Source organism: Megalobrama amblycephala, linkage group LG22 (assembly GCF_018812025.1).
Source record: "Megalobrama amblycephala isolate DHTTF-2021 linkage group LG22, ASM1881202v1, whole genome shotgun sequence".
Classification (NCBI taxonomy): Eukaryota; Metazoa; Chordata; class Actinopteri; order Cypriniformes; family Xenocyprididae; genus Megalobrama; species Megalobrama amblycephala.
Genome location: NC_063065.1, coordinates 8,011,198 through 8,033,832, shown reverse-complemented (window position 1 = coordinate 8,033,832; position 22,635 = coordinate 8,011,198). Strand labels below are relative to the sequence as shown.

Genomic DNA, 22,635 nt, shown 5'->3' with positions numbered 1-22,635 from the left:
AAATATACTGTAATAAACAGACTGACTCTAAGATCAAAACAAAAACTCATTTTTGTGTAACATCACAAAGAACTAATCAAGTTAGTTTGAACTTCATCATGGCAAAACCTGTGACTGGATCTGAAACTAAAACCAAAACTATTTCATTTGTTTTATAGTATAAAATAAACAACATAAAACAAACATATGGCATGACATGATCAGATTTCAGTGATAAAATTATTCATTGTTTATTTTCATTTTTAATTTAATCTCTTTTGTCGCTCTTATGCTGAAAATCTCTCACTCTGTTAATCCGATTTATCATTGTGGTTCTTGGTAGTCTTGAGAATGTTCAGTACCAAAGATAAGATAAGACAAGATAAGATAATCAAGCCCAGATTGTACTCGATGGGCGCTCTGTGCGCTGTTAAGGAACATGAGGTTGATTCTAGATCACAGGGAAAACAGGGAAATTGTCCTGGGAGTCATTCTAAAACCTGTAAATCCAGTTCACACTGAACAACATGGGAATGTTTGAACACGTTTCACATGTCCTATTAAGTACAACGGCTCTACAGCTGTGGGTATCGGTGCAAGGTTTCTAAGATTATAGAGTTCAACGGTGCCTGTTTCTGCGGCGCTGGTTCCAGAAGTATTTTTTCCATTCTCTTTCCCATGGGGATTTAAATAAAGTCTTCGCTATAAGCCATGAACCAAGCCAATCAGGTGAAGCCCAACACCACAAACTTTGATTTGAAGCAAAAACGTTTTTGAAAATCTGACAAAAAGACAAAGGTACAACCGAAAGAACTACAATCCCATGAAGCATTGCAAACAGCATAAGCAAATTAAAAACGCTGGAGAAATATAAAAGTATGCATTTAAAAATTAAGTTAATTGCAAAATATTATATATGGGAGGCGGGTGTTCATGTGCAATTTTTACCTAGGAAACTTTTCAAGAGCACATGAAGGCAGCATTAGACTCCGATTGTTGTAATTTTCTGTACAGCATCATGGGTAATGTAGTTTTTCAACAAAAATTCCACTGTTACAGCCTCAATAGAAGTAAATACTATCAACCTCGTAGCTTACAGTAGTTCTGTCTTTAAAGGTTCATAAGTTATCATTCAAAATCAGTTTCCCTATGGAGAAAAAGAGTCGATTTTTTACTTCCGGAACCCGACTTGTTACACCCTGGGGGCTCGTCCGGGATTTGAACCCGGGACCTCTCGCACCCGAAGTGAGAATCACACCCCTAAGCACGCTATTGAATTAGACTGAAAAAGCTGTTTGGAGCTTGCATTTCTCCTGTAATATACAGAACCTCTTCCAATCCACAAAACTTTTAAAGTTACAAACTTTAACTGCTGAAATTACACCACTTTTGTACAGTTAGCACAACAGTAAATGAGAATAGAATCTGACAAGACTTTTTTCCAAGGCTTCTCAAACTTCTGGTTTGTATTGGGTTTGGACTTTTAATTATTGAAAAAAAGTTATTAATATAAATATTGGTTTTATTTTGACACGACTCATTCTTCATACACTCAAACATACTTGCATGCATGAATTGAAACTAAAACATCAAATTTTGAAGTACCAGTTGCTGTAAGTGTATTGTTTTTCCACTCGTTGCAAACTTTTTGTAAATTGCACTTTCATGGAAAGCCTGAACTACTCATGAAAAATATAAATTCCTGTAGGTGCTAGAAACATCAAGGTCATGGTTTTTGATTCCAAGGGAAAGCATGAACTGTAGAGCTTAAATGCAATGCATCTGCCAAATGCATAAATGTAAAAAATATAAAATATAATTTATGAATGCAACTAAGCCTGTCACAATCATGGATTTTGTGTTGACGATTAATTGTCATACAAACAATTCTGTTCACGTCACTTGTGGTGTAAGCCTATTATGTATTTTTTTACTTGGAATCATATTTAATATAATAATAAAAATAGGCCCATATGATTTACTTTAATGCTGTAAAAAATTAATAATATTTATAGAATTATTTTTTTATAATATAATATAACCGTAATATAAATTGGCAAAATGTGAATGAAATTTAAACTGCATGGTTACCTCAAATAATTGTGATTAGATCAAATAACTAATAATCAATAATCATGACCAGCCTACATGCAAATGATCATAATTTATACTCTTTAAATGTTAAATAATTTAGTCTTTAATTTAGTTTGAATTCATTGAAAATTATAAACAATTCAGTAATGAGTCACATCATATGTCATTGTTTTCCAGCAAAACTTTTTAAAAATCAATTAAAAAATATTATCACAAAAATGTTGCTAAAAATAATTCTCATATCTGTGGGACAGGAGTGGGGATGAGCTACAATTTTTTTTTTTTTTTTTTTTGCAAATATATAAAAAAATATATTTCTAAAATAAAATGTAATTTTCAGATCTGTGGGAAAAGGGGGAAAAAATGAATTACAGAAAATAAATCCTTATTGTAGACCTTAAGCTCACCTAAATACGTTAAAGTAACATACTTGGCACAAGATATTTGTCTATTATAAATCATATTAAAAAGCTCAGCATGAAATGGAAGTTGTGATAGTCTTTTCTTACCTATTGTTGCTTTGATTAAAGATTACGAGGGCATATGAATAAAAAAAATAAAATAATGATGTGCACAGATAACTAATTTATGATCAAATACTGCAATATTCCATAAAAAAAAAATTGTCAATTTTGATTTGATGGCAAGCAACGTTAACATAATTACATGATGGTTTAATAATCATAATTGGTTTTCATAGCTTTGAGCAGTTCTGTGGGGTCGTTCTATTTTTAGGTAAATGCTGGCTAAATCTCGAAACAGAAACCCGAAATGCTAAAAAAGGAATTCATAATCTGTTGCTATTTTTATCAAATGCACGTGCGCGTGTTTGTTTGTGTATCTATGTAGGAAAAGGCAGAAAAAAGAAGGGCGAGCGAGAAAGAGAGAGCGCCGCTGTACATCAGTGAATGTTTATTCCCTTTAAGCACTTATGAGGGTCTGATATGTATAACCGCACACACACACACACACACACACACACACACACACACACACACACACACACGGGCCCTTTCTGCGCCTCACCTTCTCTTTCTGACCTTCCTTTGTTTACGCGCATTGCCGGGATACTCCCTTTGATTCGGCGGCGCGCACACACACGTGACGCCCTCCACCAGTGAGTGCTCTGCAGTGCTGCGCTATAAATAGCTCCTGCTTGCCCCGGCTGCGCTGTTCCTTTACATAAGCTCTGGCGGAGGGAGGAGGGGGACAGACAGCCCAACCACAATCTCCATACAGCCGGGCCTGCAGAACGCCACACACAACTGGGAGCTCTCTCGCTCGGACTGCTGCTTTCACCGTTTCTGTACAAGTGTCCTCTATCACAACAGCACGGTCTCATTCTCACCGACCCACTTCAGTACAAACATGTATTTGTGTGCGTCTCGGCCGTTTGACATTGACATGTAATCCGTTTTCTTTTAGTCTTAAAATAGACACGCAATAGATGAATAGAAACGAACACAGACAGATGTCACAAAATCACGAGGGATCATTCAGTGATCTCACAGGCCAAAGGGCAGTTGAGATGCATTGCGATAAAACAGCTTGATGGCAATGCGAGTTTACAAATTATTAAGCATGCACAACAAAAAATATTTTTTCGTTTTATTTGTGGAGCTATAGTCTGAACACTGCATGGCATTTTACAAGCTTTAAAATGTTGTAGTAAAAATAGATCAATTAGTAAAACTTTTTTTAATAACTTTTATTTAATACTACACATAAAAACATTCTTAAACATCAATCTTCAATCGTTTTATTTAGCAAAGGAAATAGTACATTTTACTGTATTTTTCTATAGCTTTTTAGATAAAATTATGGTTTCTTTTAAAGGATGGATATATATTTGAAATATAGTCAAAAGAGAGATATAATACTGGATTATTGGTATAATAATGAGAGATATAATTATTGGATTACCAAAGCCAGCATAACTATTATAATCGTTCATGCTTAGGGTTAGTGTTTGAACTAACCTTTAACGCCAAGTATTAAACTTTATTGCGTAACTCGTCCTGCGACATTTGTGCTGTATGAATGACACCTCCAAATCATGTGGTTTGTTGAGGAAATGTGTGCTATTACTTTTCCAGACAGTTTAATTAAAAAAACGCATAGACTAAAGGCCCATTCACACCAAGGATGATAACTATAAAGATAACAATAAATGTATAGTTTTAAAAATCTTTCTAAATATAGAATAGCAGAGTCCACACTACAACTTTAATGGCACAGAGAAACGATATCGTTGGAATTATTTTCAGAATGATTTTTTTTTTCCAGCTGATGAACAATAAAAACACTGACAGCCAATCAGAATCCATCCTGCTGTAATGAGCTCCAGCATTTAAAGCAGCAGATGACAAAACTGCAGCGCATGATTAAAATATAAAGAATGATATCATCCGCTGGCGTGGACGCTAATATAGTTATCGTTATAGTTATCGTTTTTGGTGTGAATGAGAAATACATAGACTGATTCTTTCGATCCAGGTCAATAATGATTATTGGTAAATCGTTCATTTGAAAGCCACATTTATAGCATCTGTAAAACCGCACTCTTCCATCTTAAAAAAAAATACCGTGCCGTCATTTTACGCCGGACTGCTTCACCAACGAGGGTCAATTCAACGCTGGATTTGCACAAAAGATTAACATGACGGCACATGCTAGTGGATGAGCTGAACCATTCAGAAACGTCCAGTTTCATTCTAAAAGTTGTAACTTCTTCCTGAGTCTCTCCATCAGTGTCGACTCCGGTTTGAACAATGTAAGGCTGAACACCGTTACTGACAATCCTCATTTTGGCTGCGTGAGATTCTCCAGCTTTGTTGTTGAGCAACCGAAGCGTGATCTGTTTAAAGCTCCGCCCTCTTCTGGAAAGGGGGCGGGAGCAGCAGCTCATTTGCATTTAAAGGGACACACACAAAAACGGCGTGTTTTTGCTCACACCCAAATAGGGGCAAATTTGACAAGCTATAATAAATGATCTGTGGGGGATTTTGAGCTGAAACTTCACATTACATCTTGTGAAAAGGGGGCATAATAGGTACCCTTTAAAATTACTCATATCGTGAAAAAAGATTTTGAACGTATCGCCCACCAATAATAGTGTTAAATAATCATGATTTCAATATTGACCAAAAATAATTGTGATTTTTGCCATAATCGAGCAGCCCTAGTAGCAAGTATATTTATTTATATAAATGACAGCTTTTGCAGACTGATAATCACACTAAGCCAATTTCATTATTATTTCGATTAATTTTGCATCCCTACCCTAGAATCATGAGGGCGAGTTCTGCAGGGGCAAACACCGCTCACAATTTCTTTCCAAATACTGAAAAAATACAACAAAGTGGAAGCAATTGAAAACTTTCTCAACGACTGCACATCCATGGATCGACCTGGATCACAGCAAACGTATCTGAGCAGACATTGATTTGAAGTTGTATAACAGAGGAATTCTCAGTATTGTAAAAGTCTTCCACAAAGAACAAGCCTGTATTGAGAGCAGCTGGGTGTCTGTATGATTCTCGGAGTATCTCCGGGCCTTTTCTGACTGAGAGACAACAGTCGCCATTATGTGTCAGGCACTGCACTAGCTGGTGATGGTATCTGCGTCCTACAAAGCGGCTGACCAACTCCCATGACCTGACCACCCTCCTCACGCTTTCATACCTGACACACGGCCACTGTTGTACAGGACAAATGTCTGCACTGGCCTATAAAAGCCAACAGTGGATGTAAAAACAGATCATTCATGCACCTAGAATGTCTTAAATACATATACGACATGTTTGTAGTGGGTTGCCCGAATGTCTTAAGGAAGCCCGGAATAAATAGGTTGGTTTCAGGTTCATCTGAACCTGATCAGGCACGTTCCTTACAAGGATGTGCAAAACTACATATTTTCAAAACAGACTAGTTGATGGGTAGTCTGAACTGGTTTCAAGTTTACCTGACCCCGATTTACAGACAAACTTTTCCAAGAAAATTTTACGGCGCACACTTTCAAACAGCTGAAGCACAACACTGTCAGTGACTTACAAAGCAAAAATAGTTACTAACAACTAGTCGATTGTTAGATAACTATTAGTGTCACAATAAACACCTACACTTCTGTTACAAAAGACTTCTATTTTAAAAAAAAAAGCTTACTTTTTAAAAGAATCCTTTAAAAATGTATCACGGTTTCCACAAAAATATTGTTTTCAACAGTGATAGTAATAATAAATGTTTCTTGAGCAGCAATTCAGCATATTAGAATGATTTCTGAAGGATCATGTGACACTGAAGACTGGAAAATTCAGCTTTGATCACAGGAATAAATTACATCTTAAAATATATTCAAACTGAAAAATAATACTTTATTTTACTTAACTATGTCTGTCCTCAAACTTTTAAACAGGCCCATATGAATCCTGCTATGTTTACTAGGGATGTTTACTAGGGATGCATCCTCAACCGGATGGAACTGGAATAAATACTTTGAATGCTGCGATCCTATCAGACTTATGATAGCAACCTGAATCGTAACAAAGCACTGTTCGCCAGAGGAGGACTGGCCCCCCCGACTAAGCCTGGTTTCTCCCAAGGTTTTTTCTCTCTCCATTTTAACACCTATTTGCCACCTGTTTGCCACCTGATGTCACCTGTTGGAGTTTGGGTTCCTAGCCGCTGTCGCCATTGGCTTGCTTAGTTGGGGACACTTGACATTTGACTTGACATTCGATATTCAACAGTGCTTTGATCTGCCTGCACTGACACTATTCTTTAAGAGCTGCTGTGCAGCCAAAATTATATACTAGTTATCACTGTAAAGCTGCTTTGACACAATCTGCATTGTAAAAAGGTGACTTGACCGATACCACTTTTTCCAGAATGAGTCCGAGTCCAATACTGGTACTTGACCATACAGAGTTCCGATACCTGTATTTTCATTGCATTTGTAATTTTTAAATATATTAGGTAGAGAAACCAAAAGAATATGCGTCATATCATAATTGTTTATATATAATTCCTTCAGTTATTTTCACACCTAATTATGCCTGTTAAAATATATCAGGAGCTTCTGTTACTTTCACTGTTCATTCTATTGCTCTATTATATTTTATCTTTAATTTAATAACACAATGTAATAACAGCTAAGGATGTTTTCTACTGGCACAGTTGGGCCAGTGGTTCAAATTTTTAGATACCAGTGAAACATCACAATTTTCGGGTACAGAAATTGAATAAGGTAATAATCAAATAACACTGCATTGTCTTCATTGTATAAATTAAATATATATGAATCCTTATTAAAGTTACAAAATTGATTCAGTCAAGAGCACTGGGTGATTTTCTTTGTGTCATCGGTCCCACTTTATATTAAGTGGCCTTAACTACTATGTACTTACATCAAAAATAAGTACAATGTACTTATTGGGTTCATAATGAATTGCAAAACACATTTGCAGCTATTGAGGTGGATACGGGTAAGGTTAGGGACAGCTTTGGTGGTATGGGTAGGTTTAAGGGTAGGGGTAAGGGTTAAGGGATGGGTCAACAGTGTAATTATAAATGTAATTACAGAAATTAATTACAGATGTAATTACATGCAGGTGTTTTTAAAATATAAGTACAATGTAAAAACATGTATGTACACAATAAGTGCATTGTATCAAATGATTAATTTAAATGTAAGTACATAGTAGTTAATGCCACTTAATATAAAGTGGGTCGTGTCATCTGTTTTTAGATTAACATAAATCACAAAGACAGCAGCAGGAATATTAGGTTGCTGTCACTTGCTGTTACACAAGTGTTTTCTTTCTCAACTGTTTACGTTCACTAAAGACATAACCGACTAAGTTTCACATGGATACTCGGCGTTACGTGAATTTTGACAATTTGTATGAATTTGTCCGTTCAAGTGCAAGAAGACGAGAAAGGGAACTCAATTTAGTAGGTTCGCACTCTGTCTGAGGGGCAGCTTTTTTGGGCGCGCACTTCAGGTGTTTGCGCACAGAAAATATCATGCGGTTACTGTATCGCCTTCCTGTAATAATGTAGGGAACCACTCATTATACATAAATCATTTAAATGTTCTCTCAATCTCTCTCACTATTTACCGTCAGTTAACGTCAGTAATACGTTATTTGTTTTTACTTTATTTGCTACTGACATATCCAACCATATCCTTATCTCCATTATGCTCTCAACTTTCAAATGACTACCACCATCACCATAAATATCTGCACAAATAAACAGAACCACAAAACAGCGCAAACCAATAATCACAGCTTTTATCATAAATATCAACGGAGAAAAACTTAAGCAATATGCAATCAACTTCAATTTTAATTATGCCAGTTCACAAAACAAAAATCCACCATCATCATAGGCTCACTACTATGATAAAACGTATACTTACTAATGCGCACAGTCGATTAGTTGATATTCGTTGGACCGTTCGTAACACGCCTTAACGCCTTCATCATCCCAGAGCTTCTTCGCATGGTCAAAAAACTCCTGTGGGAAAAAAAAATAATAATAATTTTTTATATGTTTGCATGATAAAAAAAACGAAATGATTCAATTTCAATAACATTATTAAGCATTTTTAGAACTATGTCTGCCTCGCTTCATTTAAGAGATATTTCTTGAACTTATACCACTACATACTTCCAGCTACATTCATAAAATGTGTTTTTGTTAAAAGCCTTTTAGCTGTTCTGGAAATAGTCTGACTGATCACACCGGCCCACCACTGTGGATTCAGCACTGCTTCGAGCACATCTCATTACACAAGCATTCAAACGCTAGTTTCTTTTATTAGTTTGTTTGCAACTTTACATAATGTACTGAAACATTAAATCTTTTTTTAGCTTTATTTTTTTTTTTTTTCACAGACATGTACTTTTCAGAAACTCAATAATGCAATATGCAATACAATAAAGCTTTAATTTTGTAAAATAAATTATATTTAAATATATTTAAAAACTGAAAAAGATATAACCAACATACATGTTACACACTCTTTTTGTGAGAAGAAAGCATCCCTACAACTTCTGAAAGTGAACAGCAGTGTTTTACTGTAGCATAACATAAAAAGTAAGTGTCATTTTAACGTCAGTGTAAACCAGGGAGGTTTAGGGTTTCAGGTGGGCCTACATTAGGTTTATTTTACAACAGAAATTGAATAAATGTAAAAATATAACACTGCTTAGTCTTCACTGTATGGATTAAATATACACTGACTCTTTTTAAAGCTACAAAATGTATTCAGTCAAGAGCAGTGAGTGATTTTCTCATTGTCTTTTGTTGTTTGATTAACATTAAGCACACAGAAGGAAGCAGGTTTATTAGGCTGCTGTCACTTTAAGAGCTGCACGGATCCAATATACCGTTACACGCGTGCTTTCTTTCTCGACTGTTTAGTCCACTTAAGACATAACTGACTGTGTTTATGTGAATACTCGCCAAGATAGGCATTTTGAAAAAATTGTGTGTATTTGGACATATAAACTGCGAGAACTAAATTTGAGATCATGCGCCGTCTGAGAGGCAGCTTTCTGTGCGCCTGAGTACTTTGCTTATTGCGCCTATTAACATTAAGCATGTCACACATATGTAAAATATGTCTGCGTTGACCTAAAACTTGGATTTTTTGTAATCTTTTGGAGTATATAAATCATGCCGTTATTGCAAGATACACATATCGCGATATATACATTTGCGATATTTCGATATATATCGTGCAGCCCTAGAAGAAAAATCCAAATATATTTCCTGAACCACAGTAAAATATCGACTGAAGAAACTAACAGCACAGGAACACTTTTCTGAGTCAATGTTTGAAATCTCTAACACTTTAAAATAAAGTCTCATTTGTACGGAGGCCCTGAAGGGAAATGGCGATGGGAAAAATGAAAGATGGGAGGAAAAAATATATTTAATGCGCACAATTTTTGCATTCCCAAAGAAACTTTGCATTCGCACGCAAAAGCATTGACCTATATTTTTTCCTCCCATCTTTAGGGGCTCTATAGATCATTAACTAACAATGAGCAATATATTTTGACAGCATTCATTAACCTTTAAAGTTAATGAATAAAAATGTTCATTTTAGTTCATAGTGCATTAACTAATATTAACAGATACAACTTTTAAACTAAAAATATTGAGATTAATATTAGCTAAGATTAATAAATGCTGTAGAAATATTGTTCCTTGTTAGTTCATACTAACTAATGTAGTTAACTAACTAAAGTTAACAAATGAAACCTTATTGTAAAGTGTTACCAAAAATCTCTATCTGGATTCAGTAATTCCACCAGAGTAATCTTGCAAATTTGATGCATGTTTAAGGTAAACCAATAACACATGTTAGCAGTCAATATTGTATCTATCACCTGTTGAACCCAAGAGTAAACGGCAAACTACTCTCTAAATAAGAACTGAACTTACTGGATTTTCCAGTATTTACAATCCAACCGTGCAAACATTCTAAAATTGATGAATTCATGGGCGAGTATAGATGTCTGCCATTAATTAATTAAAGAAAAATCCAGGACTTAATTTGAGCTGAGAAAAGATCTGTGGTCTCAAACTGTCTAATTACAGATCTCCATTTCAGCAGAATCCACACGGTCTAAAAATGACAATCTGAAAAAAAACAGAGAGCTGACATTTGTGCAATCAAAAGTCACAGGCTGGAGACATCTGCCATATCACAGTCCAACTTGTCTGCAAATGTGCTAGAATATCACAACAAAATAATAAGGAAAATAACTGACCCCGTTGCACACTGTCTAATGCTAACAAACAAAACTCAAGCACAGCAGAAGCATATGCTAAGCTAAAGCTAACAGACAACATCAGTATGACAGAGAGAGAACTTACAGTTACTGTCAGTTTCAGTCTGATTCAGACAGATTAGATGGAATTCTTCATATTTCACTGAAGAAATAAAAATCCCAGAAAAACACCCAATTCCTGAGTTTTAACTTGATACCATAAAACAAACAAAACTAAGAGAAAAGGTCATCAACAACTTTCCATGACTTCCTTGTCTTCTAATGACTGGTACAAATCAGTAAACCTATGCCAGACAGCAACATAAAATGTCTACATCACAAAAATCACTCATTTACAAATTCAAAGACTACATTTTGTCCCGAGTTACACTTTAGTATTGACGACTAAAGTAATTGATGCAAATGCATTCAATGTGAAAACCTACACTGTGTTTCTCAGTCCCGTGGATTAGTCAAGGTCTCCTGGATTAGTCAATTTCGAAATTAAATCCTACATATGAACCCAAAATATTCCTCACAAACCTGTAATTTAACATAAAAAGCTTGTGGTTTAATTTGACTCGATGTGCTCATAAACACTGCATGACAAACCACAAACTGAAAGCAAGCAATCATAGCAACATGCTAATCATATTATAATAAAAATACATATTCTGACTACTTGACTAGTATTTAATATAACTATAATATTTTGAGTACTGCCGAAAATGTGTGTAAATATAGTACACAAAATTACCGGGCCTTGTTTTTATTCTTATTCTTAATTATTTTAATGTTTACCACCTATTTAAATCACAAACTCAAACAACAACAACAAAGCAGACAGCATCTGTCTTCCCATAAAGTAACGTTCCTCAGAAACATATTCAAATTTTCAGCTAGTGGCAGGCACTTCACCTCAGGTACGTGATTTAAAAAAGACCAAGCCAAAGATTCTTATTTTCATAAATCAGCAATCATGCAAAAGACTCATACAAAACCTCTCGGTAAGCGGTTCAAAAACCTCAACACATTTACACAAATTCAAAAGTCATTGAAAGCATTCTAGGTAAATTATAAAAATGAGGCTCCTTACCTGTGTATAATCAAAGTCAGAGAGCGGCGCTATGCTTTTGATATAGTCGATCCTAAACTGGTCCTCTGGATTAGCGAGTGGGACGGGTGGTATTAAAGTGCTCATTGCAGACACTATGGTCTAGAAATAAAAATAAAAATGAGTTATGAGACATGAGACTGTGATTAGATATAGAAAACTTCTAGAAACTAAGCGTCTCGCTTACCACGATGGCGTCCTTCACATTTTTGCGAATGTCTTGAATTTTCTGTTTCTTTTCCCTGTATGTGAAAACATTTAAAATTTAGTAAAAAGGCAGAAAAATACAAATAAATAAAATGCAAGGTTAAATTGCACATATGCAACTCCTGGTTCTAGGAATTGTTCACCCCAAAAATAATAATTCTGTCATTATTTAATCACCCTTAAGCCTGTATGCTGTTATTTTTTAATAATGACAACAACATAAAAACAGTCGATATGACTTGTGCACTGTATCTGAAGCCATACGATAGCATAGTGTGAGAATCAGCATCGCTTCTGGCAAATCGTAACCAAACACGCCGCATCACAACGAGATATGACAGCTGAAAGATTTTCAGTGACTAACAATTTGAATTTCAGCCTGTTCCTCACACACATCTATCATATGACTTCAGAAGACTTGAAACGTCATATCTGAACTACTTTTATGTAGCTTTTTTAGAAACATAAATGTAGTTTGAAGCTGGATATATAGTTGCATGAAAAAGTGCTGTGTAATGATTCTCATTTTGTGTTGCATATACAAAAAGACTGGAACAACATAAGGGTATTCATTTTGGCTCCTTTAAAGGGTTAGTTCACCCAAAAATTAAAATAATGTCATTAATTACTCACCCTCATGTCGTTCTGCACCTGTAAGGCCTTCGTTCATCTTCAGAACACACATTAAGATATTTTTGATGAAATCCGATGGCTCAGTGAGGCCTCCATTGACAGCAAGATAATTAACACTTTCAGATACACAGAAAGCTACTAAAGACATATTTAAAACAGTTCATGTGACTACAGTGGTTCAACCTTAATGTTATGAAGCGACGAGAATACTTTTTGTGCACAAAAGAAAAAACACAATAACAACAATATCTAGTGATGGCCGATTTCAAAACACTGCTTCATGAAGCTTTACAAATATTTTGTTTCGAATCAGTGGTTCGGAGCGCCAAAGTCACGTGATTTCAGTAAACGAGGCTTCGTTACGTCATAAGTGTTACGAAATTTCAATAGTTCACGTGACTTTGGCAGTTTGATACGCGATCCGAACCACTGATTCAAAACAAAAGATTTGTAAAGCTTCATATGAAGCAGTGTTTTGAAATCGCCCATCACTAGATATTGTTGAATAAAGTCGTGTTTTTTCTGGCACACAAAAAATATTCTCGTCGCTTCATAACATTAAGGTTGAACCACTGTACTCACATGAACTGTTTTAAATATGTCTTTAGCAGCTTTCTGGGCATCTGAAAGTGTTAACTATCTTGCCGGCAAGACCTCTCTGAGCCATCGGATTTTATCAAAAATATCTTAATTTGTGTTCTGAAGGTCTTACGGGTGTGGAACGACATGAGGGTGAGTAATAAATGACATAATTTTCATTTTTTGGATGAACTAACCCTTTAAATTGACAGTTATTATTTCCTCCCACACTGTAAAGGTTAATATAAATAATATTATAGGATATATATTAATGTAATATAGGCTAAATTTGATTTTTCAACTTCAACAAGCATAACTTCCCCAACAAAGTTCTGTCATTTAGACATGCTATGACTATTTTTAGTATGCAAAAAGTGTTTTAAAGAAACTTTAACACACCCAGAGACCTGATAAACATTTAGTATTTGATTTTAGTCACTTGTCACCCATACATTACCTACATCCAGATTCTGTACGAGCATATATATATATATATATATAACAGTGATGTTGCAGTGAAGCACTAGCTGATAGCACGTAGTGCTACATCACTATCTGCCTCAGCATGTATGAGGGTTTCCTTCGCCATGCCGAGGCTGAACACAGGGCCCAACCTTCATATAACGCCCTTACATGCACATATATGTCACTAGGACAGTAAACATGTACTCACTCCGCATTAAACCCGTTGACGTGAAGAATTTTCATCTGCTTCACGATAGTGCTTTTGCCCGATTCACCAGCCCCTACGAAAGCAAAAACAGCCGTCAGAATACACGCAAAGTCTCTCAGATACTTCAGATATCACGGTGTGTTCTTCATATGTACAATCCGACATGCCAGATTGAGCTGTCAAACACGGCGCATTTAAAAACACAGCCTCGGATGGCTCTCGTATGTCAGATATAACGCCTCAAGTCTCCTCTTACCCAACAACAACAGTCGATGTGTAGCTTTATAAGCCTGTCTCTCTTTTTGCAACTGTTTCTCTATTTTCTTGTTGGCCTCTCGCTGTGTTTTCTCGTCGATGCGCTGGTCTTCGGTTTTACTGCTCCCCAAACACCCCATCTTACTCCCTCGAAGCCAATCTGTGCGCTGTCCTTATGAATGATCAATCCAATTCCGATTCCAAAGAGAGAAAATGATCCACAATAGACAGAAAAAAAAAAGGTCGCCGGGAAGGTTTTTGTTTCTCCTCCCTGTTACAACGTCTCAAGCAGTCGGGGCGTCATTCAAGCGACGGGATTGATAAAATTGATCACATATCGATCGGTAAGGTGGGATATGAACTTGCATCTGGATCCGGGGGTCTCTGTGAGCCCCTGCCAGGCGCTCTTCCCTTCTCTTCTGTTCTCTCGCCCTCTCTGTATTTTTTCTATGTGATATTCTCTGCCTGTATCTCTGCTGTAGTCTGTAACTCAGCACTGCCTCTGTCTGTCACACCTGGTAATGACCGGAACCAGGAAAACTGTTACAAAGTATCGCTGACTGACTGTAACGAACGAGATCGAACGGATGTTTCAACGTAACAACGTGAGTGAAAAATGTTACAATGTAAAGTGCAGCGGGTGTGACAATGTAGCAGATGATTAACTGCCGCTCAAAGTCTGTCGTTTTATACTGGGAAAAAAACATATTAAACTAGTCTAAGCTGGTTTTGCTGATCTTAAATGGTTTAAGATGGTCTGCTACATCATTGTAGCAGACGAATGGCTGGGTCCTAAAGTCCGTCAAGTTTTATACTGGAGACAAAAAAAAAAAACATATTAAACCAGTCTGAGCTGATCTGCACCCTCTAAAACCACACTTAGATGACTGCTTTATATATATTGTACTGTTTACCGTTTATTTTTTACTAGTTATTTATTATTTACTGTTTTAGGCGTCTTTTGGGCTTCTAACCCCATTTCGTTGTGTACTACTGTGTGCAATTACACACACACATACATACATATACAGTACAGTCCAAAAGTTTGGAACCACTAAGATTTATAATGTTTTTAAAAAAAGTTTCGTCTGCTCACCAAGGCTACATTTATTTAATTAAAAATACAGTAAAAAACAGTAATATTATTACAATTTAAAATAACTGTTTTCTATTTGAATATATTTGACAAAGTAATTTATTCCTGTGATGCAAAGCTGAATTTTCAGCATCGTTACGCCAGTCTTCAGTGTCACATGATCCTTCAGAAATCATTCTAATATGCTGATTTGCTGCTCAATAAACATTTATGATTATTTTCAATGTTGAAAACAGTTGTGTACTTTTTTTTTCAGGATTCCTTGATGAATAGAAAGTTCAAAAGAACAGCATTTATCTGAAATACAAAGCTTCTGTAGCATTATACACTACCGTTCAAAAGTTTGGGGTCAGTAAGAATTTTTATTTTTATTTTTTTTGAAAAAAAATTAAAGAAATGAATACTTTTATTCAGCAAGGATGCATTAAATCGATCAAAAGTGGCAGTAAAGACATTTATAATGTTACAAAAGATTAGATTTCAGATAAACACTGTTCTTTTGAACTTTCTATTCATCAAATAATCCTGAAAAAAAAATTGTACACAAATATTTTGTACAATTGTACACATTAAATGTTTCTTGAGCAGCAGATCAGCATATTAGAATGATTTCTGAAGGATCATGTGACACTGAAGACTGGAGTAATGATGCTGAAAATTCAGCTTTGATCACAGGAATAAATTACTTTGTGAAATATATTCAAATAGAAAACAGTTATTTTAAATTGTAATAATATTTCACAATATTACTGTTTTTACTGTATTTTTTATTAAATAAATGTAGCCTTGGTGAGCAGACGAAACTTCTTTTAAAAACATTAAAAATCTTAGTGGTTCCAAACTTTTGGACTGTACTGTACATATATATATATATATATATAACTTAAAAAAGTAAGTTACCTGGTTGCCTTAATTTTGAGTTCATTGAAATAAAAAAAATTGAGTTAATACAATAAAGGCGATTGATTTAATCAAAAGAAACTCAAAATATTATGTTATCTGAATTATCTAAGTTGATTTGACAAAAGAAAAAATGTTGTGATATAAATGTTGTGATATGTGTGTATATATATAGGAATTTAGACATGCTACTGCCATATTGCCAGTTAAATACAGAAATGTGACAGAGCAAAAACATTATTAAATTATTAAAATAAAAAGGAGGAAGATTGTGTTATCAAACCGAATATTTCAGCAAAGGGCAATTTTGTTTAATAACCACAAATTCATCCTAAAATACCAATTTTTGAGTTAGTGCACAACCCTTTTTACTCCAATGGTATTGCCAGACCTGGAAGGGAGTGAATTTACCACCACCAACTGATTGGGTTTCACTAAATAAATGCTTAATATAAAGGAAACAAAATGATTTTCTATAACAGTGACTTCAACAAGAAAGTCTGATTTACCTAGAAACAGTCAATATTCCTTATTCAATTTTATTAATGATTTTTTTTTTTTTATAATGTTAATTATTTGGCCTGGCTGGATCTTATCAGCACTGAACAGAAATATTTGATCCTAAAATACCATGTCCTCAAATAACTTCTTTAGAAATTGCAGTTCTCTTATTGTACACTCAAGAACACATGACTTTCACTTCTCATATAAATTCTAAAAAAAAAAAGCTTTAAAATTCACGTGAAATGAAGAGTGTTTTGTTAAACCATTAAGCAACTGTGGGAAGCCATGAAATATGACCACTAGAACCATTCTTGCGAATACAAATCGAACATGGATTGAAATTATGAGGAAGAAAAATGTAAAAGCGTCATTTCCAGCATATCCACTGAGATATGTAAGGTCAGAGAATATATGAAAATGTCTTCCAGTGGCTCAAAGGGGTTTAACATTACAGAAAACAGAAGCTGACATAGTCCATATGGTGGTTTGCAGATTTTAAATGACATTAAAATGTAGAAATTTTAATATAACATATATAAAATATATGATAAGATATTACATATATATATATATATATATATATATATATATATATATATATATATATATATATATATATATATATATATATATATATATATATATATATATACACACACACACACACACACTTGCATAAAACCACTAAGAACCTATGCCAAAAAATAAATACTTTAGGACCAACTATTTGTCAGCGACGAGGAAGACAACAAAATTTAACATTGCCGCAACATGATGTGAAGTTTTGTTAATTCAGAAACCACTCTAGTTTTATTAATTATTTAATATCTCAATCTCATAATTTAAATTATAGTTGTGCTCAGCATTGAAGAATGTCTGAATTATTGTTTTCAAACAATAAAACAAAACAATTCATACAAAATAGCATTAGGCTATGTAAGTTCTACTTGAACAGCTGATAGGCAATATGGATATATATTAAACACAATTAAAATATACCAATTTCATTCAAATGTCTCTCATAACCAAGAAAAGTCACTGTAAAAAAAAAATGATATGATCAATAAGTCAAGGCAACATGTGTTTCCATTACTTTAACCCATCAAATAATTTAAACTTAATTTTTCAACTTAATTTTTTAAAGTTTTAAATCAGCAAAAAAGAGTTGAAATTGAATTATACTAGCTAATTTAATTATACTTACATTTAAAGCAGCAACTGAACTTAAGTTTTAAGTTAAATATTTTTTTTTTTTTTACATTGTATTCAAAAACCTCCTGAAATGAATACAACATTGATATTTATAGATGTGTATCAATTTGTTTCACTGCACTAGATTAAATGGAAGACAGTTTCTGGCAAAATTGTTGATGCCTGTAATTACTCAAGGACAAAAGCCACATGTATGTTTCTGACCTAAAGCTCAAATCTTTCAAAACAACAGTGCATATTGCATAATGCGTTCATTACAATTAGCTAGCGATATGCAGTTAGGGCCACGCTAGAGCCAAAGTACACGTTCAGTAAATGATAAAACCTATTTACAGGGTGACAAAGTTCAGTTTACAGACCACATACACTTCACATTGCAATGCAACAGAAAGGAACAATACCAACTTGTGTGGAAGCATGACAACCTCTTGTTTTCCCCTATAGGATAACCATAAAGTTTCCAACACTTATAGGAGCCCAAGACCCCTTTTGGCTATTTACGCATGAAGCGTCCATTATTAGACAAAACACGTGCTATATAGGTCATTAAAATAGGCTATTTCTGCACTTTCATTAAATATAAGCTACTAGTCATTTTGCCCATTGGCAAAAATACCTGTTACCTCTATTAAAAGGAAATAATATTCAGTGTAGGGCTGTGTTATCTACTACTTGATACACCAGTAGTTACAGTACAACTTGTACAAAGACATTCCCAAGGATGTGTCATTCTTCAGAACTAAAAATAACTGTATCATAAAGTTTAAAGATAACTCAGTGAGATCCTCCATTAAAGTTAATTTATAAGCCACATCTTGGATGACTTCTCTCTCTCTCTCTCTCTCTATCTCTCTCTCTCTCCGTCTCTTTTTATCATCAGTTTCTAAGAACCGACAACGCCTCTATCTGCAGCCAAACTTATTTAACTGGCCTCTATGAAAATTCAATCTCACAACAAGGATTTGAGATGCCACTCTGTATTTGTATTTGTCTTTGGCCAACTATGTCAGAGTTCAAATGAGCCATGTGCCAGTAAAAAATGCAAATTTGCCCTCTCCTTATAAATAGCTTCTAAATCACTGCTGGATTCGGAAGGAAAGGTTCTATATAGAACTTAAGGGTTCTGACAGGCACTTCATATAACAAACCTTTTAGGGGTTCCCATCATTTTATAGAATTATGTTATCATTCAGTTTTTATTTTGATTAAAGGGGTCCTTGATTATGATTTCACTTTTTTAACTTTAGTTAGTGTGTAATGTTGCTGTTTGAGCATAAACAACATCTGCAAAGTTACGATGCTCAAAGTTCAATGCAAAGAAAGATATTTTCTTTTAAAGAATTTGCTGTTTAAGGACTACAACAAATGGCTGGTAGGGACTACAATGAGCTTCGTCCCTGGTTGGTGACATCACTAACCCTAAAATTTACATAAACCCCACCCCCGAGAACACGCAACAAAGGGGGTGTGGCCATGTTCTTCTGCTTTAGAGAAGAGGAAGAGTTGTTGTAGTAGAGAGTTGTTACCATGCCGTCATTTTACGCCGGACTGCTTCACAAACGAGGGTCAATTCAGTGCTGGATTTGTACAAAAGATTAATGGATTAGTTCACTTTCAAATGAAAATTATCCCAAGCTTTACTCACCCTCAAGCCATCCTAGGTGTATATGACTTTTTTTCTTTCTGATGAACATAATCGAAGAAATAATAATAAATATCCTGACGCATCTGAGCTTTATAATGGCAGTGAACGGGACCAACGAGTATGAACTGGAGAAAGTGCTTCCATCCACATCCATCCATCATAAATGTGTACTCTACACGGCTCCGGGGGGTTAATAAAGGCCTTCTGAAGCGAAGTGATATGTTTGTATAAAAAATATGCATATTTAAACAAGTTATGAAGTCAAATATCCAGCTTCAGCCAGAACGCCTTCCGTATTCAAATTATGGAAAAACGGAACTAGCGACACGTTAGTTACGTAAGTCGAATAGGAAAGGTGTAGGACATACAGCGTAAGCTTTTTGAAGAACACAGAAGGCGGTCTGGTGGAAGCACTTGCAAGGTGAGCATTTGTGTTTATAAAGCATATTTATTTTTATTTTTTTTTTTTAAAAATGACCGATCGTTTTGCTAGATAAGACCCTTATTCCTCGTCTGGTATTGTTTAAAGCTCTTTGAAGCTGCACTGAAACGGTAATTTTGACCTTCAACCGTTTGGAGGCCATTGAAGTCAAAAACCTTCATTTCATTTCGACTGAAGAAAGAAAGACACAAATATCTTGGATGACATTGGGGTGAGTAAATTATCAGGATTATTTTAATTCTGAAGTGAACTAATCCTTTAACATGACGGCACATGCTAGTCGATGAGTTGAATCAACTCCACAGCAACTACATCAATTTATCCACTAACCGTTCAGAAACATTTAATTCTAAAAGTTGTAACTTCTTCCTGAGTCTCTCCATCAGTGTCGACTCCGGTTTGAACAATGTAAGGCTGAACACCGTTACTGACAATCCTCATTTTGGCTGCGTGAGATTCTCCAGCTTTGTTGTTGTTGAGCTGTTAAAGCTCCGCCCTCTTCTGGAAAGGGGGCTGGGAGCAGCAGCTCATTTGCATTTAAAGGGACACACACAAAAACGGTGTGTTTTTGCTCACACCCAAATAGCGGCAAATTTGACAAGCTATAATAAATGATCTGTGGGGTATTTTGAGCTGAATCTTCACAGACACATTCTGGGGACACCAGAGACTTATATTACATCTTGTAAAAGGGGGATTATAGGTCCCCTTTAAATTTTATGAATTAAACAGCTCATTTATCACTAGAAAAATGAATAACTGTTCATTTCTTCTTATATAGAATCTTTTTGGCATAAAATTGAGTCAAGAATTCTAGGATTCTATATAGAACCCCACTGAACATTTTATCATGTAGGTCAGATTAACAAATCTTCTGTCTTTCTTTATGTCAAGTGTTATTTGATATAGCAGCATATTAGAGTATTGAAAGATTGTAAATTCCCAGTGTGGGTTATGATGTTAGCCTGTGCATCCTGTTATGAGTAGCAAAAGACAATAAATGAATAAAATCAAAATTCACAGGAAGTTTATACCTTTAGTCTTAATGAATCATGCCTTTAGAAACACGTATCCAGACATCACTTAGCAACATACCAAACTTTACAGCCCAGTACTCGCTGTTCTTTAGACAGAGGAAAATGCTTTTAAACCATTTAAAACATTGTCAAATCACATACGCATTTTCAATATGTTTCTGTTGTGCGTGGTTCAAAATCAAAGGTGCATGTGTGTAGTTTTGCAAGTTTAGTCAGTTCCAAGTAAACTGAATGTCTAGTACACTGTGTGTGAGTTGTCAGAGTCTCAGAGGTCAAAGTAATAGATTCTTTTACTGTGACTTATACTAGTATCTTATCAAAGTATCACGCACCTGCTGACAAACTATATGAGCTCAGTTTTATTTTCTGATATCTTACTCGCTTATATGACCACAAGGTCTATATATTGTCTATGGAAATTGTCTCTTTTATATTTATCTCATATTTAAGTGCCCTAGTGGCTAAAAAAAGACTTCTTGGTAAGAAAACACTGTAAATAAGACATAAACTACATCAAATAGATAAAATATGAATGTATGAAAAAATATTTTTTCTGAAGCCTGAACATATAGAAGTATTCTTAATGCCTATGCAATGCATAATATCTTTTAATAAATGATTGTGGTAACACTTTAGTTTAGGGTCCAATTCTTACTATTAAAGTTATAGATCACCCAAAAATGAAAATTCTGTCATCATTTACTCACCCTCAGGTTGTTCCAAACCTGTATAAGTTCCTTTGTACTGTTGTACACAAAGGAAGTTGTTTTGAAGAAAGTTTGTAACCAGGCTGCTTTGGGCCACCATTGACTTCCATAGTAGGAAACAAAGTACTATGGAAGTCAATGGTGGCCCAAAGCGGTTGGGTTACAAACTTTCTTCAAAATATCTTCCTTTGTTTTCAACAGAACAAATAAATGTATACAGGTTTGGAACAACCTGAGGGTGAGTAAATGATGACAGAATTTTCATTTTTGGGTGAACTATCCCTTTAACTAGTTGCTTATTAGCATGCATATTACTACACTATAAAAAGTATTGTTGGTTTAACTTAAAAAAAAAGTAAGTTACCTGGTTGCCTTAAAATTTTGAGTTCACTGAAATTAAAAATTTCAGTTAATACAATAAAGATTGGTTTAATAAACTCAAAAACCAAATTAATTATCAAATTTGATTTGACAAAAGTTGTGATGACAAATAAAGAAAATAATTTTTTACAGTGTAGGATATTGGCTGTTTATTACTGATAAAGCACACATTAATGCCTTATTCTGCATGACAATATTCCACATCCCTTAATCCTACCCAATACCAAAACTTAACAACTACCTTACTAACTATTAATAAGCAGTGATTAGGAGTTTATTGAAGCAAAAGTTGTAGTTAATAGTCAGTTAATATGGAGAATTGTACCCTAATCAAAAGTGTGACCATAATTGTCACCCCATTTACACATTATCATATTTACCTATTATACTT

The 22,635-nt window shown here is 34.7% G+C and overlaps 1 protein-coding gene across 2 annotated transcripts in view; it reads right to left on the bottom strand.

The window, feature by feature from the left end:
* LOC125258359 (guanine nucleotide-binding protein G(olf) subunit alpha) overlaps positions 1-22,635 on the bottom strand; it is a 32,888-nt gene that overhangs the window by 9,104 nt on the left and 1,149 nt on the right. The window contains exons 1-5 of one of the 2 annotated variants that reach the window (XM_048175262.1): positions 14,322-15,044; positions 14,066-14,138; positions 12,161-12,215; positions 11,956-12,075; positions 8,495-8,592 (exon numbers count right to left, since the gene is read on the bottom strand). In XM_048175262.1, the coding sequence (XP_048031219.1) occupies positions 8,495-8,592; positions 11,956-12,075; positions 12,161-12,215; positions 14,066-14,138; positions 14,322-14,460 (485 nt within the window). In that variant the 5' untranslated portion in view covers positions 14,461-15,044. Of the gene's footprint in view, positions 1-8,494; positions 8,593-11,955; positions 12,076-12,160; positions 12,216-14,065; positions 14,139-14,321; positions 15,045-22,635 lie in introns of those variants that run through there. The other variant, XM_048175261.1, reaches the window with a different exon arrangement.